Genomic DNA, 26,613 nt, shown 5'->3' on the forward strand with positions numbered 1-26,613 from the left:
TCTCTTTTGTTATAGATCACTGTACTTTGTTATAAATCACTGTGTCCTTGCTATGTAAAAATGTAACTTTATCACTATCTTAAGACTAAATAGATCCTAAGGGGAATACTGGTGAAGGGTTTTCATTTGTTGAGGCAATATTTGCTGCTAAATCTCCATATTCCCTGCCCTTATAATGAATATAACTAGCATATGGGAAAAATAAGTACTAACCTTTAAGATTAATCATGTTAAACCTTAGGCTAAGTAAATTCCTTTCTTGATTATAACCCACTACACCCTCACCCTATAGGAATGCAACTTTATTTGGAGGGTGGCGCTTGGTTTAAGAAAAAATCACCCCTGGAGAAAATAAGTTTCTGGTTGACTGACCGTTATCAGGAAGGATCATAAAATGTCAGCAGGCCTCATGGCCAGAAGATGATGTAAAACCCATCAGACCTTTGTATAATTTTATATGAAGCACCTGATTTTGACAAGGGTCAGGTCTGCTGACCCCCGCATGACTCTGTATTCATCCCTATGTTTAACAAAGGTATATAAGCAAACCTAAAAATAAAGAAAAACGGATCAATTTCTGGAAAGACTGATTCCCCCATGCCTTTCTTTCCCCTTCTGGCTGAATTTCCATCTGGTACGTGGGTACTCACCAAGCCTTCTAATTTTGCCTGGGCTTCTAAGATCGGACCAGGAAGGCCTCAGTGCCTCCTCTCCTTTGGGAGAACGGAAAGACGCCTGTGGCCTACATAGATGGTGACTGGTATTCCACATAAACCAAGTTATTCAGCTTCCTTTTCTCCATTAATTTCCTACTACACTATCCGTTTCTAATCTCTCTCTATATCTGTAATTAAATAAGTTTTTTTCCTAGGACGCCTACTCCGTCTCCCCTTCGAATTACCCTGGATCCACCGGGGCTGGACCCCGGCAGTTCCCTGGGATCACTTCTCCTCCATTGCTCTCTCTTCTCTGGACAGTTCCCAGGGTGACACCAGGGGCTCCTGTGTTTCCATCTCAAGCACCCTAACCTTTCTCAACCCCACGCGATGCTCTACTCCTGACTGCCTGCCCTTGCTCCCTGCATGTGGAGACCTCCAATCACTTGCAGGTCTGTGCTGTCTCCATCACTCACCTGCTACACAGAGGTTTTCTAGGCTCTGTGGGCTTGGGGGCTGAAGCAGAGCCTCTCCCGGAGTGCTCCTCCGCCCTAAGCCACGCCCCTTGACCCTCCTCAACTCGGGAAGTGGCCCCACGCCCCACCATGGGGCTCAGATCACGAGCACGAAGCAGGCCCCCTGAGACTGCTCACTCTCCCGTGACACTCCATCCATCAGCGGATTTGGTGGCTCTGCCCCTACCCCTACACCCACTTCCCTGGTCTGGCCTCCTCCTTGTCTCGCAGGATGTGGCAGCGGTCTCCTCACCATGCTGTCACATTTTCTGTGAGTCCCTACTTAGCCATCCAACCACGTCACTCCTTAGCAGCTCCCTGGCCCACTTGGATTAGAAGCCAGTGCTATCATCATAGCCTACAATACGCTATGCAACCTGACTCCAGACTGCCCCCTCGCCCCTGGTTCCTCATGCCCTGGCCACACTGGTCCTTCTGTTCCTAAGACATTCTTGTCATGCTGATTTCAGCTCAAATGTCCCCTCTTCCAGGAAGCCCTCCCTGACCACCCCTCACTGTGACAAGCCTCCACTGTTTGAAAGCACCTAGTTTCTCATTTCCTATCTGAGCACAATCTGTCCCCTAGCGCCCATAGGAGAATGTGAAGCTTCTGCAGGCAGAGGATTTGTTTTAGTTTCCTCACTATTGCTCTCCCAGCCCTTGGAAGGTGTCCCACAGATCATGGCTGACTTTTCCTTCGGTCTTGGCTGCTGGGGAAACTTGCTCACAGCTGGAAAGATCAACCCAGGAGCTTCTCTAGTCCAGATGCCAAGATACTCAGCCCAGCTGCCATCTCTCCCTTCTTTCTCTAAGTCGTTCCACCCGTGTACTATTCACCTTGCTTTAAATCAGTGGTCCCCAGCCTTGCTGGCACCAAGGACCAGTTTCCCAGAAGATAGTTTTTCCATGGACCAGGGAGGTGGGGGGGATGGTTTCAGGATGATTCAAGCGCATTACATTTATTGTGCACTTTGTTTCTATTATTAGAACATTGTGATAATGTGGTGATGAAAGCAATGGGGAGCAGCTATAAATACAATGAAGCTTTGCTTGCTCACCTGCCGCTCACCTCCTCCTGTGTGGCCTGGTTCCTAACAGATCACTGACTAGCACCAGTCCATGGCCTGGGGTTTGAGACCCCTGCTTTAAAGAATTCCTTGTAGGCGTGCCCTAAATACTTCTGGAAGGATGTAAACAATATATTAATATAAATGTACCACTAACCACGTTGAAGGTCAGGAACGGTGACAGTAAAGAGAAACCCCTCGTCCAAGGTAAGGAGCAGCGGCTGTGCTTTGCTGGAGCAGCCGTGAAGAGATACCCCACGCCCAAGGTAAGAGAAACCCAAGTAAGATGGTAGGTGTTGCAAGAGGGCATCAGAGGGGAGACACACTGAAACCATACTCACAGAAAACTAGTCAATCTAATCACATTAGGACCACAGCCTTGTCTAACTCAGTGAAACCAAACCATGCCTGTGGGGCAACCCAAGATGGGCGGGTCATGGTGGAGAGGTCTGACAGAGCGTGGTCCACTGGAGAAGGGAATGGCAAGCCACTTCAGTATTCTTGGCTTGAGAACCCCATGAACAGTATGAAAAGGCAAAATGACAGGATACCAAAAGAGGAACTCCCCAGGTCATTAGGTGCCCAATATGCTACTGGAGATCAGTGGAGAAATAACTCCAGAAAGAAGGAAGGGATGGAGCCAAAGCAAAAACAATACCCAGCTGTGGATGTGACTGGTGATAGAAGCAAGATCTGATGCTGTAAAGAGCAATATTGCATAGGAACCTGGAATGTCAGATCCATGAATCAAGGCAAATTGGAAGTGGTCAAACGAGAGATGGCAAGGATGAACGTCGACATTCTAGGAATCAGTGAACTAAAATGGACTGGAATGGGTGAATTTAACTCAGATGACCATTATATCTACTACTGCGGGCAGGAATCCCTCAGAAGAAATGGAGTAGCCATCATGGTCAACAAAAGAGTCTGAAATGCAGTACTTGGATGCCATCTCAAAAACGACAGAATGATCTCTGTTCGTCTCCAAGGCAAACCATTCAATATCACAGTAATGCAGTCTATGCCCCAACCAGTAACGCTGAAGAAGCTGAAGTTGAACAGTTTTATGAAGACCTACAAGACCTTTTAGAACTAACACCCAAAAAAGATGTCCTTTTCGTTTACAGGGGACTGGAATGCAAAAGTAGGAAGTCAAGAAACACCTGGAGTAACAGGCAAATTTGGCCTTGGAATGCGGAATGAAGCAGGCCAAAGACTAATAGAGTTTTGCCAAGAAAATGCACTGGTCATAGCAAACACCCTCTTCCAACAACACAAGAGAAGACTCTACACATGGACATCACCAGACGGTCAACACCGAAACCAGACTGATTATATTCTTTGCAGCCAAAGATGGAGAAGCTCTATACAGTCAACAAAAACAAGACCAGGAGCTGACTGTGGCTCAGATCATGAACTCCTTACACCAAATTCAGACTTAAATTGAAGAAAGTAGGGAAAACCGCTAGACCATTCAGGTATGACCTAAATCAAATCCCTTATGATCATACTGTGGAAGTGAGAAATAGATTTAAGGGCCTAGATCTGATAGATAGAGTGCCTGATGAACTATGGAATGAGGTTCTTGACATTGTACAGGAGACAGGGATCAAGACCATCCCCATGGAAAAGAAATGCAAAAATGCAAAATGTCTGTCTGAGGAGGCCTTACAAATAGCTGTGAAAAGAAAAGAGGAGAAAAGCAAAGGAGAAAAGGAAAGATATAAGCATCTGAATGCAGAGTTCCAAAGAATAGCAAGAAGAGATAAGAAAACCTTCTTTAGCGATCAATGCAAAGAAATAGAGGAAAACAACAGAATGGGAAAGACTAGAGATCTCTTCAAGAAAATTAGAGATACCAAGGGAACATTTCATGCGAGGATGGGCTCGATAAAGGACAGAAATGGTCTGGACCTAACAGAAGCAAAAGATATTAAGAAGAGGTGGCAAGAATACATGCAAGAACTGTACAGAAAAGATCTTCATGACCCAGATAATCATGATGATGTGATCACTAATCTAGAGCCAGACATCTTGGAAGGTGAAGTCAAGTGGGCCTTAGAAAGCATCACTACGAACAAAGCTAGTGGAGGTGATGGAATTCCAGTTGAGCTATTTCAAATCCTGAAAGATGATGCTGTGAAAGTGCTGCACTCAATATGCCAGCAAATTTGGACAACTCAGAGGTGGCCACAAGACTGGAAAAGGTCAGTTTTCATTCCAATCCCAAAGAAAGGCAATGCCAAAGAATGCTCAAACTACCACACAATTGCACTCATCTCACATGCTAGTAAAGTAATGCTCAAAATTCTCCAAGCCAGGCTTCAGCAATACGTGAACTGTGAACTCCCTGATGTTCAAGCTGGTTTTAGAAGAGGCAGAGAAACCAGAGATCAAATTGCCAACATCCGCTGGATCATGGAAAAAGCAAGAGAGTTCCAGAAAAACATCTATTTCTGCTTTATTGACTATGCCAAAGCCTTTGACTGTGTGGATCACAATAAACTGTGGAAAATTCTGAAAGAGATGGAAATACCAGACCACCTGACCTGCCTCTTGAGAAATCTGTATGCAGGTCAGGAAGCAACAGTTAGAACTGGACATGGAACAACAGACTGGTTCCAAATAGGAAAAGGAGTATGTCAAGGCTGCATATTGTCACCCTGCTTATTTAACTTCTATGCAGAGTACATAATGAGAAACGCTGGACTGGAAGAAACACAAGCTAGAATCAAGATTGCCAGGAGAAATCTCAATAACCTCAGATATGCAGATGACACCACCCTTATGGCAGAAAGTGAAGAGGAGCTAAAAAGCCTCTTGATGAAAGTGAAAGAGGAGAGTGAAAAAGTTGGCTTAAAGCTCAACATTCAGAAAACGAAGATCATGGCATCCGGTCCCATCACTTCATGGGAAATAGATGGGGAAACAGTAGAAACAGTGTCAGACTTTATTTTGGGGGGCTTCAAAATCACTGCATATGGTGACTGCAGCCATGAAATTAAAAGATGCTTACTCCTTGGAAGAAAAGTTATGACCAACCTAGATAGCATATTCAAAAGCAGAGACATTACTTTGCCGACTAAGGTCCATCTAGTCAAGGCTATGGTTTTTCCTGTGGTCATGTATGGATGTGAGAGTTGGACTGTGAAGAAGGCTGAGCGCCGAAGAATTGATGCTTTTGAACTGTGGTGTTGGAGAAGACTCTTGAGAGTACCTTGGACTGCAAGGAGATCCAACCAGTCCATTCTGAAGGAGATCAGCCCTGGGATTTCTTTGGAGGGAATGATGCTAAAGCTGAAACTCCAGTACTTTGGCCACCTCATGAGAAGAGTTGACTGATTGGAAAAGACTCTGATGCTGGGAGGGATTGGGGGCAGGAGGAGCAGGGGATGACCGAGAATGAGATGGCTGGATGGCATCACGGACTCAGTGGATGTGAGTCTGAGTGAACTCCGGGAGATGGTGATGAACGGGGAGGCCTGGCGTGCTGCGATTCATGGGGTCACAGAGTCGGACATGACTGAGTGACGGAGATGAACTGAACTGAACCACTAACCACATCCACACACTCAGCAGTGGCCACAGCACTGGAAAAGGTCAGTTTTCATTCCAATACCAAAGAAAGGCAATGCCAAAGAATGTTCAAACTATCATACAATTGCACTCATCTCACATGCTAGCAAAGTAATGCTCAAAATTCTCCAAGCCAAGCTTAAACAGTGCATGCACTATGAACTTGCAGAGGTTCAAGTTGGATTTAGAAAAGGCAAAGGAATCAGAGATCAAATTACCAACCTTCTTTGGATCATTGAAAAAGCAAGAGAGTTCCAGAAAAACATCTACTTCTGCTTTATTGACTACTCCAAAGCCTTTGGCTGTATGAATCACGACAAAGTGCAGAAAATTCTTAAAGAGAAGGGAATACCAAACCACTTTACCTGCCTCCTGAGAAATCTGTACGCAAGTCAAGAAGAAACAGTAAGAACTGGACATGGAACAACAGACTGGTTACAAATCAAAAAAGGCAAGGCTGTATATTGTCACCCTGCTTATTTAACTTATATGCAGAGTACATCATGCGAAATGCTGGGCTGGAAGAAGCACAAGCTGGAATCAAGATTGCCGGGAGAAATATCAAAAAACTTCAGATATGCAGATGACACCGCTCTCATGGCAGAAAGTGAAGAAAAACTAAAGAGCCTCTTGAGGAAAGTGAAAAAGAGAGTGAAAAAGTTGGCTTAAAACTCAACATTCAGAAAACTAAGATCATGACATCCAGTCCCATCACTTCATGGCAAACAGATGGAGAAACAATGGAAACAGTGAGAGACTATTTGGGGGGCTCCAAAATCACTGCAGATGGTGAATGCAGCCATGAAATTAAAAGATGCTTGCTCTTTGGGAGAAATGCTATGACCACCCTAGATAGCATATTAAAAAGCAGAGACATTACTTTGCCAACAAAGGTCCATCTAGTTAAAGATATGGTTTTTCCAGTAGTCGTGTATGGATGTGATAATTGGACTATAAAGAAATCTGAGCATGGAAGAACTGATGTTTTTGAACAGTGGTATTGGAGAAGACTCTTGAGAGTCAATCAAACCAGTCAATTCTAAAGGAAATCAGTCCTGAATATTCATTGGAAGGACTGATACTGAACCTGAAGCTCCAATACTTTGGCCACCTGATGTGAAGAATTGACTCCTTAGAAAAGACCCTGATGCCAGGAAAGATTGAGGGCAGGAGGAAAAGGGGATGACAGAAGATGAGATGTTGGATGGCATCACCAACTCAATGGAAGTGAGTTTGAGCAAACCCTGGGAATTGGTGATGGACACAGAAGCCTGGTGTGCTGCAGTCCATGGGGTTGCAAAGAGTTGGACAGGACTGAGCGACTGAACTGAACTGAAGCACGTCCAATGCTCCATATAAAGGAAACAGCCTGGATCTCTTCATTTGAAAAAGGTTATCAGAGATGCAACCAAATTATAACTAAGCCTTCGTCAGGAGAGTCTAGAGCCTCTTCCCCTCTGTGTGGTCATGCCAGGAGAACTAGGCTTTGATGACTTGCAGCCAGTCACACAGGCCCATTCTCACCGAGACCATTATCCTCAGCATCAAAGGCTGGCAGACTTCCAGGCAGCCCGTTAATGACTATGTGACTTGAACATGGTGGGCCATGTGCCTCTCATGTTTAGGTGGCCTCTACACTCCAAAACACAGTTTCCACTCACTGTTCCATTTGATTGTTTTTTTAATTAATTTTTTGATGTGGACCACTTTTTTAAAAGTCTCTATTGAATTTGTTACAGTATTGTTTCTGCTTTATAGCTTGGTTTTTTGACCACGAGGCATGTGGGATCTTAGCTACCTGACGAGGGATTGAACCCACACCCCCGGAACTGGAAAGTGAAGTTTTAACCATTGGACCACCAGGGAAGTCTTTGCATTTGACCTTAATCAGGGAACTGTGGTAGGTAGGGCAGGTAGGATTTTCCCATCTAACATGTAGAGAAACTGAGGCAAATAGCCTGGGTGAATCACCCCAAAATCATCCAATCACTCAGTGGTAGAAGCAGGATCAAAACCTAGATCTCCCACTTCTGAACCCATGCTCTGACTCATGGGGCCTGCCGACCCTGTGCCAGGAGACTCACCTTTCTCGTAGGTAGCCCCCCACCCGGAAATCCAGCAGGACTGATTTCGCTCTAGCATCATGCCTGGATTGGGCAGACACACTGGCTTCACTTTGTCTGTTTCATGAGAAGAAAACACCATGAGCGGGTCTGGTCTAACTGAAGGCCCCGGGTGATGGTCTCCACCTGGACCTTCCCATGTGCATGCACCGGGCCTGGGACCACCAGCCTGTGGCCCAAGGAGATGTCTAGATTCCAATGTGCCTAGCATCCTCTTCCTCCCCCTGCCAGGACCTTTTTTCTAAGAGACGAGAAGTTCATCTCTGGAAGTTAGGGTTTGGGAAAACTGAAGGTCAACAGTCAACAGTCCTGTGATGCAGATAGGTGACACTGGGCACGGCAGGGCCGTATCAACTACTGACTAAACTGATGATGAGGAAGGTAAATGATCAGTGTATTATAATCAAAGGCACAGTGTCAACTGCCACTGACCAGACCCTGATTATGAAATGACTTTTGTAGACGTGCATGTGTGCTAAGCTGTCACTGTGTGGTGGAGGAAAAACGTGGTGGCCGCATCACTTGGTGACCACAGGCACACTTGGGGGCGGCTCAGTCTCTGCTAAACCCTCTTCTAGTAGTCATCCCCTCCCCCAGCCCCGCACACGATAGCTCAATGCACATTTCCTCCATCCAGTCTTCACAGCAGTTTCATTTCCAATCAGCCTCTTAAGATTTGGTCCAAACTGTTCACACACCCTGGGCTGCTGAAACACAGGTACGCACCGTTGAAAGTCAGAGGTGTCTGCAGCTTCATTAGAGCGATGTCATTGTTCTTGGTGTTGGAATCATAATTTGGGTGGGAAATCACTTTTGCTACTCGGTATCCACTTCCATAGAACATGTAAGATTGTTTCAAGATTCCCGCAAAGGCTGCCCATATCTTGGGATTGTTAAGAGGTCTGGAAGACAGAGAGGAACACCGCTCAGCATGTAAGGATGGCAGACACACACCACGCATTCCACAGTTCTCAAAAGTCATCAGCCCCCGAGGTGGCATGACTTGTCAGAAGCCACACCAGAATGGTCTCAGGCTCTTCTCTCTCCCCATCTTACACAGCCTCACCCTCCCAGACCCCTCTCCTTTACTTCATCAGTGAATCGTTTTCCTCCCGTATCTCTGTACCAGCCTGCAAACCCTCGCAATTCCAAGAACACTTATGCGTGTGTGCTAAGTCGCTTCAGTCATGTCTGACTCTTTGTGACCCTATAGACTATAGCCTGCAATGCTCCCCTGTTCATGGAATTTTCCAGGCAAGCATACTGGAGTGGGCTGCCCTGCCCTCCTACAGGGGATCTTCCTGACCCAGGGATCAAACCCATGTCTCTTATGTTTCCTGCATCAGCAGGCAGGTTCTTTACCACTAGCACCACCTGTGAAGCCCAACTTATTCTTGAATCTAAATGTCTCCCTGAGGTTTGAAGTCCCATTTCCAGCATGACTGGGTCTTACTTATCTTTATATACTAGAACATCTCCTGGCACACAGTAGGTGCTTAATAAATGTATACTGGGAAGTAGACTCTGAGTCTAATAACCACCAAGGCACTACCTTCTTTTGGGTGCTTTCTTCTAAGAAAATCCCAAGTCTTACTGCTACTGCTACTGCTAAGTCACTTCAGTCGTGTCCGACTCTATGCGACCCCATAGACGGCAGCCCACCAGGCTCCCCCGTCCCTGGGATTCTCCAGGCAAGAACACCGGAGTGGGTTGCCATTTCCTTCTCCAGTGCATGAAAGTAAAAAGTAAAAGTGAAGTTGCTCAGTCGTGTACAACTCTTAGTGACCCCATGGACTGCAGCCCATCAGGCTCCTCTGTCCATGGGATTTTCCTGGCAAGAGTACTGGAGTGGGGTGCCATTGCCTTCTACAAGTCTTAGAGCCCATGGAATCTGGTGGATGGAAGGAAGGGACACTCCTGAGTTATACACACTCCTTCCTTCAACCTTCGCAACAACCCTCGAAACAGCACACCTGACTTACAGGTGCAGACACTACTGTCAGACACCTGGGGTGAACTGTCTGAGGCTAATCATCCAGGGAACAGCCAAGTCAGGCCCAGCCTCACTTTAAACATGACAAACAGCTCCCATGAGAGAGGGTTTTTCAAAATATCCACGTGACCAAAAAAATTCCTTGTTTAAGAAAGGAGGAAGAACAGTATCTTCTACAAGAGCTAACACTATAAGTGATGGCCACCCTCACCCCTCCCCACCCATCTCTATGGGCAACTCTGGGGCCCAGGCTGCTTAATGGATCACAGAGAACCTTCCGGCAGGACAGCCTGAGGTGTGAGTGTCTCCAAGATTCTCTAAGTGTCTCTCTGGGGACGAGCACCCAGGGAGTCCAAACCTGTCGAGAGGGCAGCGGCCTCAGGAAGGATAGGACCGAGCTGAGAAGACTGTGGACTGGAATTCGTCCTGATCATAGCATCACCCCAGCCTTACATTGCATCCCTGTGCTGACTCAAAGGGATGGACACACGCTATGGGATGTGTTGGCCACAGTTTCACGTGCTTCACAAGTCATCTGACCCTCCCTGTGACGCCAGGGAGGCGCCCTCAGAAGCCCCAGTTGTCCCCAGGGAAACCGGAGCCTGCGGGAGTCACGGACTTTGCTCACGGCCTCCGGCAGAGCCACCGCAGAAGCCCAGGCTCCGCCCCCTACTCCTCTGGTTCCGCCCCTTCCCTCAGGCCCCGCCCCCTTTCTCAGGCCCCGCCTCCTCGAGACTTACTCCTCCACACAGTGCGCGGCTGTCACGATCCACTCCGGGGTGATGATGGAGCCCCCGCAGACGTGGATGCCCTGCACGTGCAGGCTAACCTGCCAGGGCCATTGGCCCGAGTAAGCATTCGATCCCCCCACGATCCGGCTCTGGCGACTCGTCTTCATGGAGACCCCGCATTCTGACAGTGACAAGCACAGTGCAGCCGGCCAGTGAGCAAAGGAGGGCCGCCCCCACCCAATCCCTCTAAGACCCTGCCGCCCCACCTTCCTGCCTCCCCCGGACACCTGCCACATTGTGTGTCCAGACAGTTCCCATCCCAAGGTTCCGGCCTGGCTGCAGGGTGACCATTATCTCCTCTTGTGCCTGTTTCTTTGGGCTCTGACTTTAGAAAATGCTGCCTGGTCTCTTTTGGCTGGGGTGGGGGGCCAGAGGACACTCCTCGAGCAACCACCCCTACCCCATCCCCACAGACACCTCCAGGAAGCTCCACTTCTGATAGCCCTGGGTTCCACCTGTTGCTTGGCACTTGTGTGATTCCATCTGCATCTCCCAGATACCCGCATAGCAGGGCAGATAACAAAGGCCCTGGGACCCCCTTGAATGCTCAGAGACCCCAAGATTCCTGAACAAAGCTAAGGAGGGCTTTTCTCCTATGCACTGCTCTCAAACCATCTCAAGGTGGACAGCGTGGGCAGGAGGGCAGGGCAGGAACCACGCTCTCCTGGTACCTAAAGAAGCTTGAACCAACCTGTGTGGGAAGTTACTGCCAGGACCACTGGGGAATGGTGTTCACCCTGGAACGACTGCCTGCTTCACCTGTTCAAACTGGGAATCCAAGTTTCAGGACCGATACCCATATGGGAAGAGGATGGGGCCATACCAGAGAAAGGAGCTCAGGGACAGTATCCTCCATACCCATAAAAGGTTTGGAAAATGTGAAAGTGTTAGTTGCTCAGTCATGTCTAACTCTTTGCGACTCCATGGATTGTAGCCCATCAGGTTCCTCTATCCATGGAATTTTCCAGGCAAGAATATTGGAGTGGGTTGCCATTTCCTTCTCCAAGGGATCTTCCTGACAGAGGGACTGAGCTCAGGTCTTCCGCAGTGCAGGAAGATTCTTTACTGTCTGAGCCACCAGGGAAGCCCAAAAAGGTTGGAACTATAAGTAGTCCAAACGCTGGAATGGGGACACCCATGGGTCTCCAGCCCCACAATGTGGACACCACAGAGAGGGCCCGTCCATCTCTGGAGCTTGTCTGCCCTCAGGGGACAGCTGGTTCTTGGACCAAAGCAGTAGGTATCTAAAGTTATCCAGATTCAAGAACAGGAACTCTTGGGCAGGGTGCTGGGCATGTCCTGACGCGTTACTCCACCTTCTGTCTCCAAGTCCCCCAAAGACACACTGGGATACATTTCAGCAAGGTATCAGATTTGATACTATTTGATTTTGGTATCAAATGGAATACCAAAATGTATCCCATTTTAGAAACACAAAACAGAAAACCAAGAACCACTTACCTATACAACGTAAAGAAACCACTGTTTTTGAAGAACAGACATTGCTGCAAAAGAAGAGGGGGAAATTCTGGTCACTATAACAATCAAGACACTGGATTCTCAAAATACTTAGAAATAAATATTTTCTTCCAATGTTCTCACTCCCTGCCTCTTTAGATATAGAAGAGTTTGCAACTGAAGACGTGAATAGAGAAAGTAAATACACAGGGGGACAGTAGTAAAGAGTAGACACCAAGTCAAACTGGAAGGTTAAAATCCAAGCTGTGTGACCTTGGGCAAGGCACTTAACCTCTCTGTGCCTCGATTTCCCCATCAACAGAATGGGCTAATAATAGTACCAAAGGTCGTTGTGAAGATAATCACACATTGTGTGTGTGTGTGTGTGTTAGTCATTCAATCGTGTCAAGTCAAAACACACATCATATCAGCTGTTATTTTTTTTCTTGGAGTTTAAAATCATCCTTTAATTTTGTAAGGAAGACTTTTGTAAACTTCCAGCTTCTTGTAACTGCTTTATATGAACTGCACAGAAAGCTACACAACCATTTGCCTGGGAACAGAAGAAGAGTTACTCCTTGGGAGGCAAACATTCCAGGTTACAAATGAAAAAGAACTAACCAATGCACTCCACTGTACCCTGAATTTTCTCCAACATGTTGAAAAGAGAAGCAGCATTGATGCCCAGGTATTTGAAGCTGGCAGTGTTCCTTTTTTTTTTCTTTCCTTTTTTATTTTTTAAATTATGGAAGTATAACACATTTACTGCAGATTTGGAAAATACAGAACAGTTACGTATCATTTCACTATATACAACAATTATTTTTAAGTAGATGAAGATTTTTCATTGGAATTTCAATATCAAACTCTCAAAAATTAATGGAATGAATGGAAAAGTAGAAAGACTTAGTAGATCTGAAAAACGCTATGTACTGAATGCCCTCCTGACACGCTGAGAAGGAAAGCGGTGCTGACACCCAGGTGCTTGAAGCTGGCGAGGTTCTTTTGAACATAATCAATTCGTGCAGGGCCAGATCAGTGTTACATGGCAGAGCAGGACGCAGGCACACCCATCACACAATCCCAGGTTGTTGTTCAGTCGCTCAGTCACATCCGACTCTGTGACTGCATGGACTACAGCATGCCAGGCTTCCCTGTCCCTCACTATCTCCTGGAGTTTGCCCAGACTCATGTCCTTTGTGTTGATGATGCCATCCAGCCACCTCATCCTCTGTCACTCCTTCTCCTCCTGCCCTCAATCTCTCCTCTGATGAGTCTTTTCCAATGAGTTGGCTTTTTGCATCAGCTGGCCAAAGTATTGCAGCTTCAGCATCAGTCCTTCCAGTGAATACGCAGAGTTGATTTCCTTTAGGACTGACTGGTTTGATATTGCTGTCCAGTGCCACAATTCAAAAGCATCAGTTTGTTGGCACTCAGCCTTCTTTATGGTCCAGCTCTCATATCTGTACATGACTACTGGAAAAACCATGACTTTGACTATATGGACCTTTGTCAGCAAAATGATGCCTCTGCTTTTTAATATGCTATCTAGGTTGGTCATAGCTTTCCTTCAAAGAAGCAAGGGTCTTTGAATTTCAAGGCTGCAGTCACCATCCATAGTGATTTTAGACCCCAAGAAAATAAAATCTATCATTGTTTCTAGTTTTTCCCCATCTATTTGCCATAAAGTGATGGGACCAGATGCCATGATCTTCGTTTTTTAAATGTTGACTTTTAAGTCAGTTTTTTCACTCTCCTCTTTCACCCTCATCAAGAGGCCCTTTAGTTCCTCTTCACTTTCTGCCATTAGAGTCATATTATCTGCATATCTGAGGTTGTTGATATTTCTTCCTGCATTCTTGATTCCAGCTGGTAATTCATCCCATGAACCTGGCCCAAACCTCACAGTAACAAACAGCCCCCTCTGCTGGCTGGCACGAGTGACTGCTCTTCTTTGCCAATCCCAGCAGTAGCCTGGCTTCATGCCAACCCACCTTCTGACAAAAAAGAATTGAGGTACCAACTATAGAATCACCCTCATTTCTGGACAGCATCCAATCCATGGCCAAACCTAGCTTCCTGGAACCTTCCCCAAATGACTCAATACAAGCCCACATCCCATTATAAGTCCCTTCTAACACCCTCCCACTGAGACCCCCATGGTTTCAAGACAAGGTGTGTCCTGGTGGCCTCTGGCTGGGTGGCACGAGATGCCAAGAGGAGACATGCTCCCATTAAGAGCGGATGTTTTCTAAGGATCGTCAGATCATTCTCCCTGTGTGGAGGCGCACTGAGCAGCCATCAGACCCTGACGCTGGGAAGCATTGAAGGCAGGAGGAGAAGAGGGCAACAGAGAACGAGAAGGTTGGATGGCATCACCAACTCAATGGACATGAGTTTGAGCAAACTCTGAGAGATGGTGAAAGACAGGGAAGCCTGGCGTGCTGCAGTCCGTGCGGTCACAGAGAGTCAGACACGACTAAGCGACTAAGAAACACGCAACCTCAGGGCACGAAGCGATCGCTCAGACGAGCCCTACCAGGAGCCCGAGGTTCAAGCATCAAAGTGCTACGTCTGAAAGCAAGCCGGAAAGAAGTCCTCCCAGCCCCCTGACGAGCATGCGGGTACCATGTGCCTCTTCTTTCCTACAAAGTGTGAAGCCTTGAGTTACCACAAGGTGGCAGCCTTCCCTCCCTTACTCAGCCCTGGTTCCAAGTAACGGAGCAAGACAGAGATGGTATTTACAAACAGCCCAGGCAGCTGTGTTCAGCTTCTCAGGGGGGCAAACCACAGCCCGCTGTTTTGATGGCCACACCTGGCCATGGGCACCCTTCCTCCTAGGCTCAGCCTGTCACATTCTTGGGGACGGCCAGGCTCAGGTGCCCCGGGCAGAAGGCAGCCCCCCGGGCCACCAGGAACACAAACCCACTCACAGAAAAGGAGGGGGAAGCTTGACTTGTCCTTCTTTCCCTAAACACAGCACCTGGCACCTGGCCAGCAGGGAGGGGACGGCATGGTTTGGATGAGTGATGGGGAACTGGGAGCTGAGGAAGCTGTATGCTGTGTGTCTTTTCATTTGGATAACAGCATTCTATACTCCCTTGTGGCTCAGTGGTAAAGAATCTGCCTGCAATGCGGGAGACCCAGGTTTGGCCCTTGGGCCGAGAAGATCCCCCTGGAGGAGGGCGTGGAAACCCTCTCCAGTATTCTTGCCTGGAAAATTCCATGGACAGAGGAGACTGGAGGGCTGCAGTCCATGTGGTCGTGAAAGAGTCAGACAGGACTTAGTAACTAAATAACACCAGCATGAATGATTCTAGGAAGACTGCAAACATTTTAAACATATGCAACACAAACTGAGTAGCTTAAGCCTAGCCCTCTCCCCCACCCTCCTAACTAGTCAAACGATCAACCCGTGGCACCAACTCAGGTTCACGTCCACCCACTGGACACACTGCGACCTTCCCAGCACTGCAAGTTGGCCTCCAGGTACAGGAAACACTGGCGTACTGGAGTAGCTGCTAGCTCCCAGGCCCACCCCTCACACAGCAGCCTCTGACTCCACGGCTGGGGCTGGGGGACCAACCTTCCCCACTGCCTGGGCTGAGAGGACCTCTGGGAAGCAGAGTTTCCAGTGTGAAACCAGCAGGGTCCTGCGAAAACCAGGATGAGCTGATCACCCCAGTGGGGTCACGAGACATTCTTCTGGACCCCTAGACACACACCCTGACACACACTAAGATGCATCTCTAGTGTCTGCAGAGAAGAAAATCGGGAAAGAGGAATCTTCATTCTGTAAGGTTACCCAATACCCTGGAGGGCAGACGGCACACACAGGTGGCCAGTAGACCATAGCTGCTTCCCAAGGTGGCGCCGATGGTGGAGAACCCGCCAGCAATGCAGGAGATGTGGGTTTGATCCCTGGGTCGAGAAGATTCCATGGGGGAGGAAACGGCAACCCACTCCAGTATTCTTGCCTAGAGAATCCCATAGGCAGAGGAGCCTTATGGGCTACAAAGAGTCAAACATGACTGAAGCAACTTAGCACGAACACCTCCCTAGAACGAACCCAGAGCTGCTCAGTGATGGGTCCTACTTAGAGTCCAGTCTCCTCCCTGTGAGGAACTCAAACTCTCACCAGCAAGAGAGAAATCAAACTCTAATGGTGATTCTCCCAGACATCCCCTACTCATCTGCAGTTTTTGAAAGGAAAAAAGAAACAACCATGCCCAATGCACCCATGAAAAGATGTTCAACATCACTAATTATTAGAGAAATGCAAATCAAAACAACAATGAGGTATCACCTCAACACTGGTCAGAAGGGCCATGATTAAAAAGTCTCCAAATAACAAATGCTGGACAGGCTGTGGAGAAAAGGGAACCTTCCTACACTGTCAGGCGGAATGTAAGTTGGTGCAGCCACTATGGAGAACAGTGAGGAGATTCCTCATTTCAGTTTAGTTCGGTCGCTTAGTCGTGTTTGTGTTTGACGCTTTGTGATTCCATGGCCTGCAGCACGCCAGGCTTCCCTGTCCATCACAAACTCCTGAGCTTGCTCAAACTCATGTCCATCGAGTCAGTGATGCCATCCAATCATTTCATCCTCTGTTGTCCCCTTCTCCTCCTGTCCTCAATCTTTCCCAGCATCAGGGTCTCTTCCAGTGAGTCAGTTCTTCCCATCAGGTGGCCAAATTATTGAAGTTTCAGCTTCAGCATCAGTCCTTCCAATGAATATTCAGGACTGATTTCCTTTAGAATGGACTGGTTGGATCTCCTTGCAGTCCAAGGGACTCTCAAGAGTCTTCTCCAACACCGCAGTTCAAAAGCATCAATTCTTCAGCACTCAGCTTTCTTTACAGTCCAACTCACACATCCATACATGACTACTAGAAAAACCATAGCTTTGACAAGACAGACCTTTGTTGGCAAAGTAATGTCTCTGCTTTTTAATATGCTGTCTAGGTTGGTCATAGATTTTCTTCCAAGGAGCAAGCATCTTTTAATTTCATGGCTGCACTCAGCATCTGCAGTGATTTTGGAGCCCATAGAAATGAAGCCTCTCACTGTTAACCCATCTATTTGCCATGAAATGATAAGACCAGATGCCATGATCTTAGTTTTCTGAATATTAATCCAAATTTTCACTCTCCTCTTTCACTTTCATTAAGAGGCTCTTTAGTTCTTCTTCACTTTCTGCCATAAGGATGGTGTCATCTGCATATCTGAGGTTATTGATATTTCTCCCAGCAATCCTGATTCCATCTTGTGCTTCATCCAGCCTGACATTTTGCGTGATGGAGTCTGCATATAAGTTAAATAAGCAGGGTGACAATATACAGCCTTGACATACTCCTTTCCCTATTTGGAACTAGTCTGTTGTTCCATGTCCAGTACTAACTGTTGCTTCTTGACCTGCATACAGGTTTCTCGAGAGGCAGGTCAGGTGGTCTGGCATTCCCATCTCTTTCAGAATTTTCCACAGTTTGTTGTGATCCACACAAAGGTTTTGGCATAGTCAATAAAGCAGAAGTAGATGGTTTTCTGGAACTTTCTTGCTTTTTTGATGATCCAACGGATGTTGGCAACTTGATTTCTAGTTCCTCTGCCTTTTCAGCTTGAACATCTGCAAGTTCATGATTAACGTATTGTTAAAGCGTGGCTTGGAGAATTTTGAGCATTACTTTGCTAGCCTGTGAGATGAGTGTAATTGTGCAGTAGTTTGAGCATTCTTTGGCATTGCCTTTCTTTGGGATTGGAATGAAAACTGACCTTTTCCAGTCCTATGGCCACTGCTGAGTTTTCCAAACTCGCTGACATATTGAGTGTGGCACTATCACAGCATCATCTTTCAGGATTTGAAATAGCTCAACTGGAATTCCATCCCCTCCACTAGTTTTGTTTGTAGTGGTGTTTCCTAAGGCCCACTTGACTTCACTTTCCAGGATGTCTGCCTGGGTGATCACACCATTGTGGTCATCTGGGTCATGAAGATCTTTTCTGTATAGTTCTTCTGTGTATTCTTGCTGCCTCTTCTTAATTTCCTCTGCTTCTGTTAGGTCCATACCATTTCTGTCCTTTATTCTGCCCATCTTTGCATGAAATATTCCCTTGATATCTCTAATTTTCTTGAAGAGATCTCTAGTCTTTCCCATTCTATTGTTTTCCTCTATTTCTTTGCATTGATCACTGAGGAAGGCTTTCTTATCTCTCCTTGCTATATTTTGGAACTCTGCATTCAAATGGGTACATCTTTCCTTTTCTCCTTTGCCTTTAGTTAGCTTCTCTTCTCTTTTCAGCTATTTGTGAGGCCTCTCCAGACAACCATTTTTGCTTTTTGCATTTCTTTTTCTTGGGGATGGTCTTGATCACTGCCTCCTGTACAATGTCACAAACCTCTGTCCATAGTTCTTCAGGCACTCTGTCTATCAGATCTAATCCCTTGAAGCTGTTTGTCACTTCCACTGTATAGTCGTAAAGGATTTGATTTAGGTCATACCTGAATGACCTAGTGGTTTTCCCTATTTTCTTTAATTTAAGTCTGAATTTGGCAATAAGGAGTTCATGATCTGACCTACAGTCAGCTCCCAGTCTTGTTTTTGCTGACTGTGTAAAGTTTCTCCATCTTTGACTGCAAAGAATATGATCAATTTGATTTTGGCATTGACCATTTGGTGATGTCCATGTGTAGAATCTTCTCTTGTGTTGTTCAAAGAGGGTCTTTGCTATGACCAGTGTGTTCTCTTGGCAAAACTCTATTAGCCTTTGCCCTGCTTCATATTCTAAGGCCAAATTTGTCTGTTACTCCAGGAGTTTCTTGACTTCCCACTTTTGCATTCCAGTCCCCTATAATGAAATGGACATCTTTTTGGGGTGTTAGTTCTATAAAGACTTGTAGGTCTTCATAGAACCATTCAAATTCAGTTTTACTGGTTGAGCCATAGACTTGGATTACTATGATATTGAATGGTTTGCCTTGGAAACGAACAGAGACCATTCTGTCCTTTTTGAGATTGCATCCAAGTACTGCATTTTTGACTTTTGTTGACCATGATGGTTACTCCATTTCTTCTAAGGGATTCCTGCCTGCAGTAGTGGTCACCTGAGTTAAATTCACCCATTCCAGTCCATTTTAGTTCACTGATTCCTAAAATGTCGATGTTCACTCTTGCCATCTCCTGTTTGACGACTTCCAATTTACCGTGATTCATGTACCTAACATTCCAGGTTCCTATGCAATAGTGTTCTTTACAGCATCAGACTTTACTTCCATCACCAGTCACATCCTCAGCTGGGCGTTGTTTTTGCTTTGACTCTGTCTCTTCATTCTTTCTGGAGTTATTTCTCCAGTGATCTCCAGTAGCATATTGGGCACCTACTGACCTGGGGAGTTCCTCTTTCAGTATCCTATCATTTTGCCTTTTCGGGGTTCTCAAGGCAAGAATACTGAAGTGGTTTGCCATTCTCTTCTCCAGTGGACCACATTCTGTCAGACCTCTCCACCATGACCCATGCATCATGGCCCTACATGGCACACCTCATAGTTTTTTTGAGTTAGACAAGGCTGTGGTCCCATGCGAATAGTTTGATTAATTTTGAGATTCCTCAAAAGACTAAAAATAAAAGTGCCATGTTATCCTGCAATCCCACTCCTGGGCATATACCCAGACAAAACTGTAATTCAAAAGGATACACGCATCCCAGTGTTCAGTGCAGCACTATTTACAGTGTCAAGACACGAAGGCAACCTAAATATCCACGTGTCGGTGAGCGTATGAAGATGATGAGGTACATATACACAGTGGAATGCTACTCAGCCATAAGAAGAAAAGAAACAATTCCTTTTGCAGGAACATGGATGGACCTAGAAATGATCCTACTAGGTGAAGTAAGCCAGACAGAGAAAGACAAATGCTATATGATATCACTTATATGTGGAATCTAAAATATGAAACAAATGAATTTCCCTATGAAACAGACTCACAGACGTAGAAACAGACTTGTGGTTGCCAAGGGGAGGGAGAAGCAGATGGACTGGAATTTCAGGATTAGCAGATGCAAACTGTTACATATAGGATGGATATAAACAACAATGTCCTACTGTATACCACGGGGAACTATATTCAATATCTTGTGATAAATCACATGGAAAAGAATGTGGAAAAGAATGCATGTATTTGTATAAGTGAATCACTCTGCTGTTTGGTGGAAATGAACACAACATTGTAAATCACCCATACTTCAATAAAACAAATTTTTTAAAAAAGAAATCAGCAAATTAAATACCTGTGGTAGAGTTTTTTATAGAGATCGATATTGTTGGCACTTATGTTCAGCTTCATAAAGCTTGTGGCTCCGCTGTCATCTGCTATTCCTTGGCTAGAATAAAAACTATTCCTAAAAAAAAGACAGAGAGTCTTACTTAAAATAATAGTTTTGCTGCGAGCATTTGCAAACCCTATGCTATAGCTATATCATAGTACTTCTCTTATACGACACGCAGGTTAAGAGCATTTTGGAAAACAAAAACACAACTTCTAATGAAGTGACACCACATTATAACCATCCAATAACCCTGAAGTGTCAGGGGAAAGTCCTCTATCAGTCGTGTTTCGAATCTAATCTGGATCAGGATAAAAAAGCAGTAAGAATATAGATGTGCGAGGACGTATAGTGTAACCAAACATATAATGTAACCACATGTCCAAATGCTCCCAGTGGTAAAATGCAGACCCTGAACCATGATGAGACATCCCTACGTCATTGATAGTGACACACACTTCAACTAGGGGGAGAGTGGAATTTGGAAGTAGTTCCCTAGCTAAGATGGCAACTTTTTTATGCGGTGATAATTCATTTTGAAAACTAGCATAGAGTGAACAGGCTAGAATTGCATAGAAGTCACATGGGGACACGCCCAAGGAGGAGACAGGGCCAGTAAAATGGCCCAGCCTCTCCCTGGAAGGCCGGGCTGGCAGGCGCGCTCCGAGGAGCTCCTGGCCGGAACCTTCTCTGGTGGCTACATGAGGGATGTATTCTCTTACGGATAAATCCAGTGATCAGCTCTCTCTGTTCAAAAGCCCTCAGTGCCTCCTGCACTCCTGCAGTGAAGCTGTCACAGATGTGTTCCCTCCAACCTCCCCCGCAGTCCTCCCCACTGGCCCCCCACCTCCAGCCCCCACCCAGGAGGCGAGCTGAGTCAAGGCTTCCACCTTGCACTGGAGTCTCCTCAGGAAATGAGTCTCTCAAGGCCCTCAGCCAGCACCCGGGACCCTGGTGACCTCGGCGCTGGACAGCCTTGAGGAACCAGGAGCAGATGGAGGCCCAGGAGGAGGTGGGGCTGGGGGTGTGGGGCACACGCTCCCCTGCTGGTTCCCTGGGGCAGCTTTGGGAAGAAGACGGAGGTGTGTGGTGTCCGTGGGCTGGCACTTCCGGAGAGGGGCAGAGAGACGCACTGATTCCATGCTCTGTGCCTGTCACCATCACCAGGGAGGACGAGGGGCTCGGAACTCACCGGTAGCCCATGTCCTGGCAGGCCGCCCTCCCGTAGCTCTCACTCCAGTCGTCCTGGCACACGGGGTGCCAGGACTTCCTCTGGGCGGAGTACACCTGAAGGATGAAGTTCGGTCCATAGAGGCGAACTGCGGGAAGGGAGGCTCCGGTGAGTCCCAGACCGTGACCTTCATCCTGGCCTCACGCGGGCCCCACCCTCCCCGGACACAGAGGCTCCAGAGGGCTTGGCTCCCTCTCCCCAGCTACACGCAAGAGATGCCCAGAATCTAGCCTTTCCTCCCAAAACGTGCCCTTCACCCGACAGAGCTGAAAACAGGTATTCAGACAAAAATGGACACCGTGCACACATGTCCGTGAGAGCATTATTCACAAGAGCTCAAAGCGGGTAACATCCAAACGCTCATCAGCGGAGGAACGCACAGAATGAGTCCTTGCGCACAGTGGGACGTTATTCTTCCATGAAAGGGGATGAAACACTGACACGACCCAACAGGCGTGAACGTTCACACATGATTGGTATCCTCCTGACTGAAAGAGGCCAGGCAAAGGTCCACACACGGTAGGACCCCATTTCTATGAAACATCTGGAGGAGGAAGTCTATGGAGATGGAAAGCAGATTAGTGGTTGCTTAGGGCCTGACATCCAGGCTCAGGCCGCCATGGAGCAGCCAGCTCATTTCCTGATGCTTCCGTGGTGAGCGATTCCATCCACCATGTGAGTGGATAAGCCAACTGTAAGGGCATCCAGACAGTGGAATATGATTCAACCCTAAAGAGAAATGAGCCCCCTGGCTGTGAAGAGACATGGAGGAAGCGTAAGCGCACATCAGTCAGTGATGGAAAAGGCTGCATGCGTCCTGTAGGATTACAACTCTACGACACTCAGGAAAAGGCAAAACCCTGGAGACAGAAGAAGGATCAGTGGTTTTCTGACATGAAAGTGGTTTCAAGACAGTGGGGTGAGGGGCTGAAAGCTTCTACTCAGTCTTTGAGGTGACTAGCACCACAGGAGCCATTCAGGGGCCACCCAGAATCACCTCGTAGAACAAAAGACCCTTCTACCACCCAGGAAATGACAAGGGCCTTAGGAGCTCAGTGTCAGGAGCTGGGGTCAGGGACCAAATACCAGAACAAAAGATGCACCAGGTGGTCTCACCACTTGAAAATCGCCATGGTCTCAGGAGCCCTGTGCTGGGAACTGGGGTCAGAGACTGGCACCTGTCCTCTATCTAATCTCACAGTGTATGACTGTATGTATTAGTATCTGGAGCATGAGACTGTGTTTGAGTGCGTTATGTGAAGTGGTAGGTAAGATTTTTCACTCTGTACCCTTAGCTACTTCCTGAATTTTGATCTATTTGAAGACATTAACTCTTAATAGTATTTAAATAAATACAACTTCGACATTAAGAAGAGAAAGTCACTCCAGGCAACATCATGAGTTGGTCTTGCTAGAGTTATTGACACGTGAGTGGACACAGGTATTACAACATCAAACACCATTCCATCCAATAGAGTAACCACGTCTGCTCAACCTCAGAAACTCTCCACTTTAGTTAAGAAAATGGTGACAAATATATCATCACCCAGAAAGGCAAAGCACTATGTGGACACTTTGCCGAGTGAGTGAGTCTGCCAAGTGCAAATCCTCTGCTGTAGGCGAGAACTCCAGGAACTCCCAGTGCAGCGGAATCCACGGGCAGGACAGCAGTGTCTCACACAGGTGCCCTGACCTGGACTTGGGGTGTAAAAGAGAACCGTCTCCCCAGGACAGCCACAGAGGATGGACAGCTCTAGGGTTGAGCACAGCCTCTGTCTGCATCACTTGCACTCAAAGTTAACGGCTCCCAGAGCATGCAGCAGGCTTCAGGCTTTGGGTAGGGCCTTCAGGGGATATCAAGGCAACCTCCATCCTCAGGCGTCATTTCCCTGCTGCACCTACTTTGCGTTCAGTTGCTCAGTCGTGTCTGACTCTGTGCGACCCCATGGACTATAATCCGCTAGGCTCCTCTGTCCATGGGATTCTCCAGGCAAGAATACTGAAGTGGATTGCCTTTCCCTTCTCCAGGGGATCTTCCCGAACCATGGACCGAACGCATGCTTCTTGCATCTCCTGCACTGGAAGGTGAATTCTTTACCACTAGCGCTACCTGGGAAGCCCACAGCTACTGGAAAAGTCATTGAACATAAAAGCAGAAGCAGCGTCTACCCTGTGACAACAGACATAGGCCACCCGAAAAGCAGCTTGCTTAGAAAGCTCAGAGCCCACTCCCAACTTGCTATTTTAAACAGTTTGCTGTTTTAGTCACATCCTGTGGCAGCTGGGGCATGAATGTGGCCTGGCCCTAGGCTGTGGTCTCCCATCCCCTGGCTGTGTGACTCCAGGTGGGAGCTCACCCCCTCTGAGCCTATCTTCTCATCTGAAAACTGGGCTCACATGCAAGGTTCAGCCTCAAGGAATGGAGTCGATGGGGGAGTGATTGACGTGCGGGATACAAGCCTGGCACCGTGTGCCTGCCTTGCTGTGGCCTCTTTGGGGGCCACCTGGTGCCCAAGCCAAGCGGCCCCCTCCCACAAGCAGCCCTGCCACTCACCACAGTGGTTCTCGTCCTCGCCACCGGGGCAGTGCCGGATGCCATCGCACCAGAGAGAGGGGCTGACACAGGTCCCAGAGGAGCCGCACTCCATCCCTGAGCACCCGTCCTCCACTTGCAGGGAAACAGAGGGAGACGCCCATCAGGTGAGAAACCAAGGAAACCCCCAGCCCTGGGGACAAGAGACAGCAAGCCGTCCCCCTCTATTTTAAAAGGAGGGAATGGGTCCTTGCTGACAGCAAATGTCAAAGGAAGCGGGGCTGCCCACAGCAATGGTGAATCCCCCAGGTGTACTACTTCCGGTCAGAGGCGGATCCCTAACCTGGGATATGGACAGCAGTTCCCCGCGCCCGCACCACACAGGTGAGTCCTGTGACCCATGATCCCCACCCCAGGCTGCTGGAGGAGGCCTGGCTGTAGGTATAGGAGTCCCCTGGGGAGCGTGGCCTCCAGCCACCACCATGTACCCTGAAAAGCAGGAGACAGGGGTGCCCCGAGGTGCGGGTGCTCATGAGTGCCAGGCCCCTAAAGCACAGGGTCCTAAAGCACAGGGTGAGCTCAACACGCTTCTCCCCCACGTGTCAATACCACACGAAGGACATGGGATCTTGACAACCCACAGGGGAGGAAGTACCCCAACGGGACTGGCGGCTTCCAAGAAAGGTTTTCCAAGCATCTTATAGTCAAACAGGAAAGAGATGGGAAACTTCATGAGGGGCTGGGGGTGGGCCCCCGGTCCAGGCAGCAGGGCTGCTGAAGGGCCAGCACAAGGCAACTCAGCCCTGGCCCGCACTTACTGTACTTCCAGAGGAGGACGGCAGCGAGGATTGCTCCTGCCAGCAGGGCCGCCAGAGTGAAGGTGATGCACAGGGCTTTCTTGGTCTCTGCAGGAAAGGCAGTGAGTACACAGCTTAGTCACCTGGTTTCCTAGACTCTCAAATTTCATGCACTACTGTTATGGTGTATTTTATCAAGGAATAATACACTTAAATGGGGCTTCCCTGATAGCTCAGTTGGTAAAGAATCCACCTGCAATGTGGGAGATCTGGGTTCGATCCCTGGGGTGGGAAGATCCCCTGGAGAAGGGAAAGGCTACCCACCTCAGTATTCTGGCCTGGAGAATTCCATGGACTGTATAATCCATGGGGTCGCAAAGAGTCGGACACGACTGAGCGACTTTCACTTACTTACTTACTTACACACTTAAATATTATTCAGCCATAAAAAGAATGAAATTGAGGCAGCTGTAGTGAGGCAGATGAACCCACAGCCTATCACACAGACTGTGAAGTAAGTCAGAAAGAGGGAAACAAATATTGTATTTTAAAACATATCTATGGAATCTAGAAAAACGGTGCTGATGAGACTATCTGCAAGGCAGGAATAGAGATGCAGACGGAGAACAGACTTGCGGACACAGTGAGGGAAGGGAGAGTGGGACGAACGGGGAGCAGCGTGGACATATACACACCAGCACGTGTGAAACAGCTGGTGAGGAGCAGAGCACAGGGAGCTCAGCTCGGGGCCCTGCGGTGGCCAGAGGGGTGGGGTGGGGTGGGGGCCAGGTGAGAGGCAGGGCCATGAGGGAGGGGACACATGTCCGCTTGAGGCTGCTTCTCTTTGTCGTACAGCGAAAACTAACACAACATTGTAAAGCAATTACATTTCCATTTTTTCAAAGTGACTTTTCTCTTTAGGAACATATCCTGGGAGGCCTTGTTTCTTCCACAGAGTTGAACTAAAGCTAACTTTTTGGAGAACCAAAGCAGGCAGCCGTGATATAAAGCAAACATACATTGAAGTTAAGCTCTTTAAAAAGTAAGATAGTCTTTTGGTCTCAAGATAGTCCAAAAAATGATGAATGTAAAAAAATTGGTTGAATAAAGGAAATATACCTTGCTCCAGTAACTACAAGCATAAGCAAAATAATAATAACACTCCCCAAATCGTCATCTCCAGGGACATCCCTGGCTGTCCAATGGTTAAGACTCCAAGCTTCCAATGCAGGGAGCCCAGGTTTGACCCCTGATTGGGGAGCTAAGATCCTGCAAGCCACAAAGCACAGCTGTTCTCTCATCTCCGTGTCAGTGATACTCGAGGCAGAGAGAAAAAAGCCTCTTCCTCAAGGCAGTTTAGGGAATGGATGGGCCAGAGTCACACCGACTCACTGACTCACAGTCACTGGCCTCGGGTGGCTATTTTCACCTTAATTAATTCTCATGTTAAATGATATTAAATCATTCTGTAAATTCAACTGCTCGATAGTCCCACATGGCCAGTGGCTGCCACGCTGGACCGTGAAAAGGAAGGATGATCTATCACTGAGAG

At 47.5% G+C, this 26,613-nt stretch overlaps 1 protein-coding gene across 2 annotated transcripts in view; it reads right to left on the reverse strand.

Moving 5' to 3' along the window:
• The window catches only part of TMPRSS2 (transmembrane protease, serine 2), a 49,915-nt gene that overhangs the window by 5,721 nt on the left and 17,581 nt on the right, over window positions 1-26,613 (reverse strand). Inside the window, exons 4-11 of one of the 2 annotated variants that reach the window (XM_005675629.3) lie at window positions 25,083-25,169; window positions 24,286-24,399; window positions 21,693-21,819; window positions 20,465-20,575; window positions 12,183-12,226; window positions 10,671-10,842; window positions 8,664-8,839; window positions 7,899-7,994 (exon numbers count right to left, since the gene is read on the reverse strand). In XM_005675629.3, the coding sequence (XP_005675686.1) occupies window positions 7,899-7,994; window positions 8,664-8,839; window positions 10,671-10,842; window positions 12,183-12,226; window positions 20,465-20,575; window positions 21,693-21,819; window positions 24,286-24,399; window positions 25,083-25,169 (927 nt within the window). The remainder of the gene's footprint in view (window positions 1-7,898; window positions 7,995-8,663; window positions 8,840-10,670; window positions 10,843-12,182; window positions 12,227-20,464; window positions 20,576-21,692; window positions 21,820-24,285; window positions 24,400-25,082; window positions 25,170-26,613) is intronic. The other variant, XM_013966670.2, reaches the window with a different exon arrangement.

Source organism: Capra hircus, chromosome 1 (assembly GCF_001704415.2).
Source record: "Capra hircus breed San Clemente chromosome 1, ASM170441v1, whole genome shotgun sequence".
In the NCBI taxonomy this organism is placed as follows: domain Eukaryota; kingdom Metazoa; phylum Chordata; class Mammalia; order Artiodactyla; family Bovidae; genus Capra; species Capra hircus.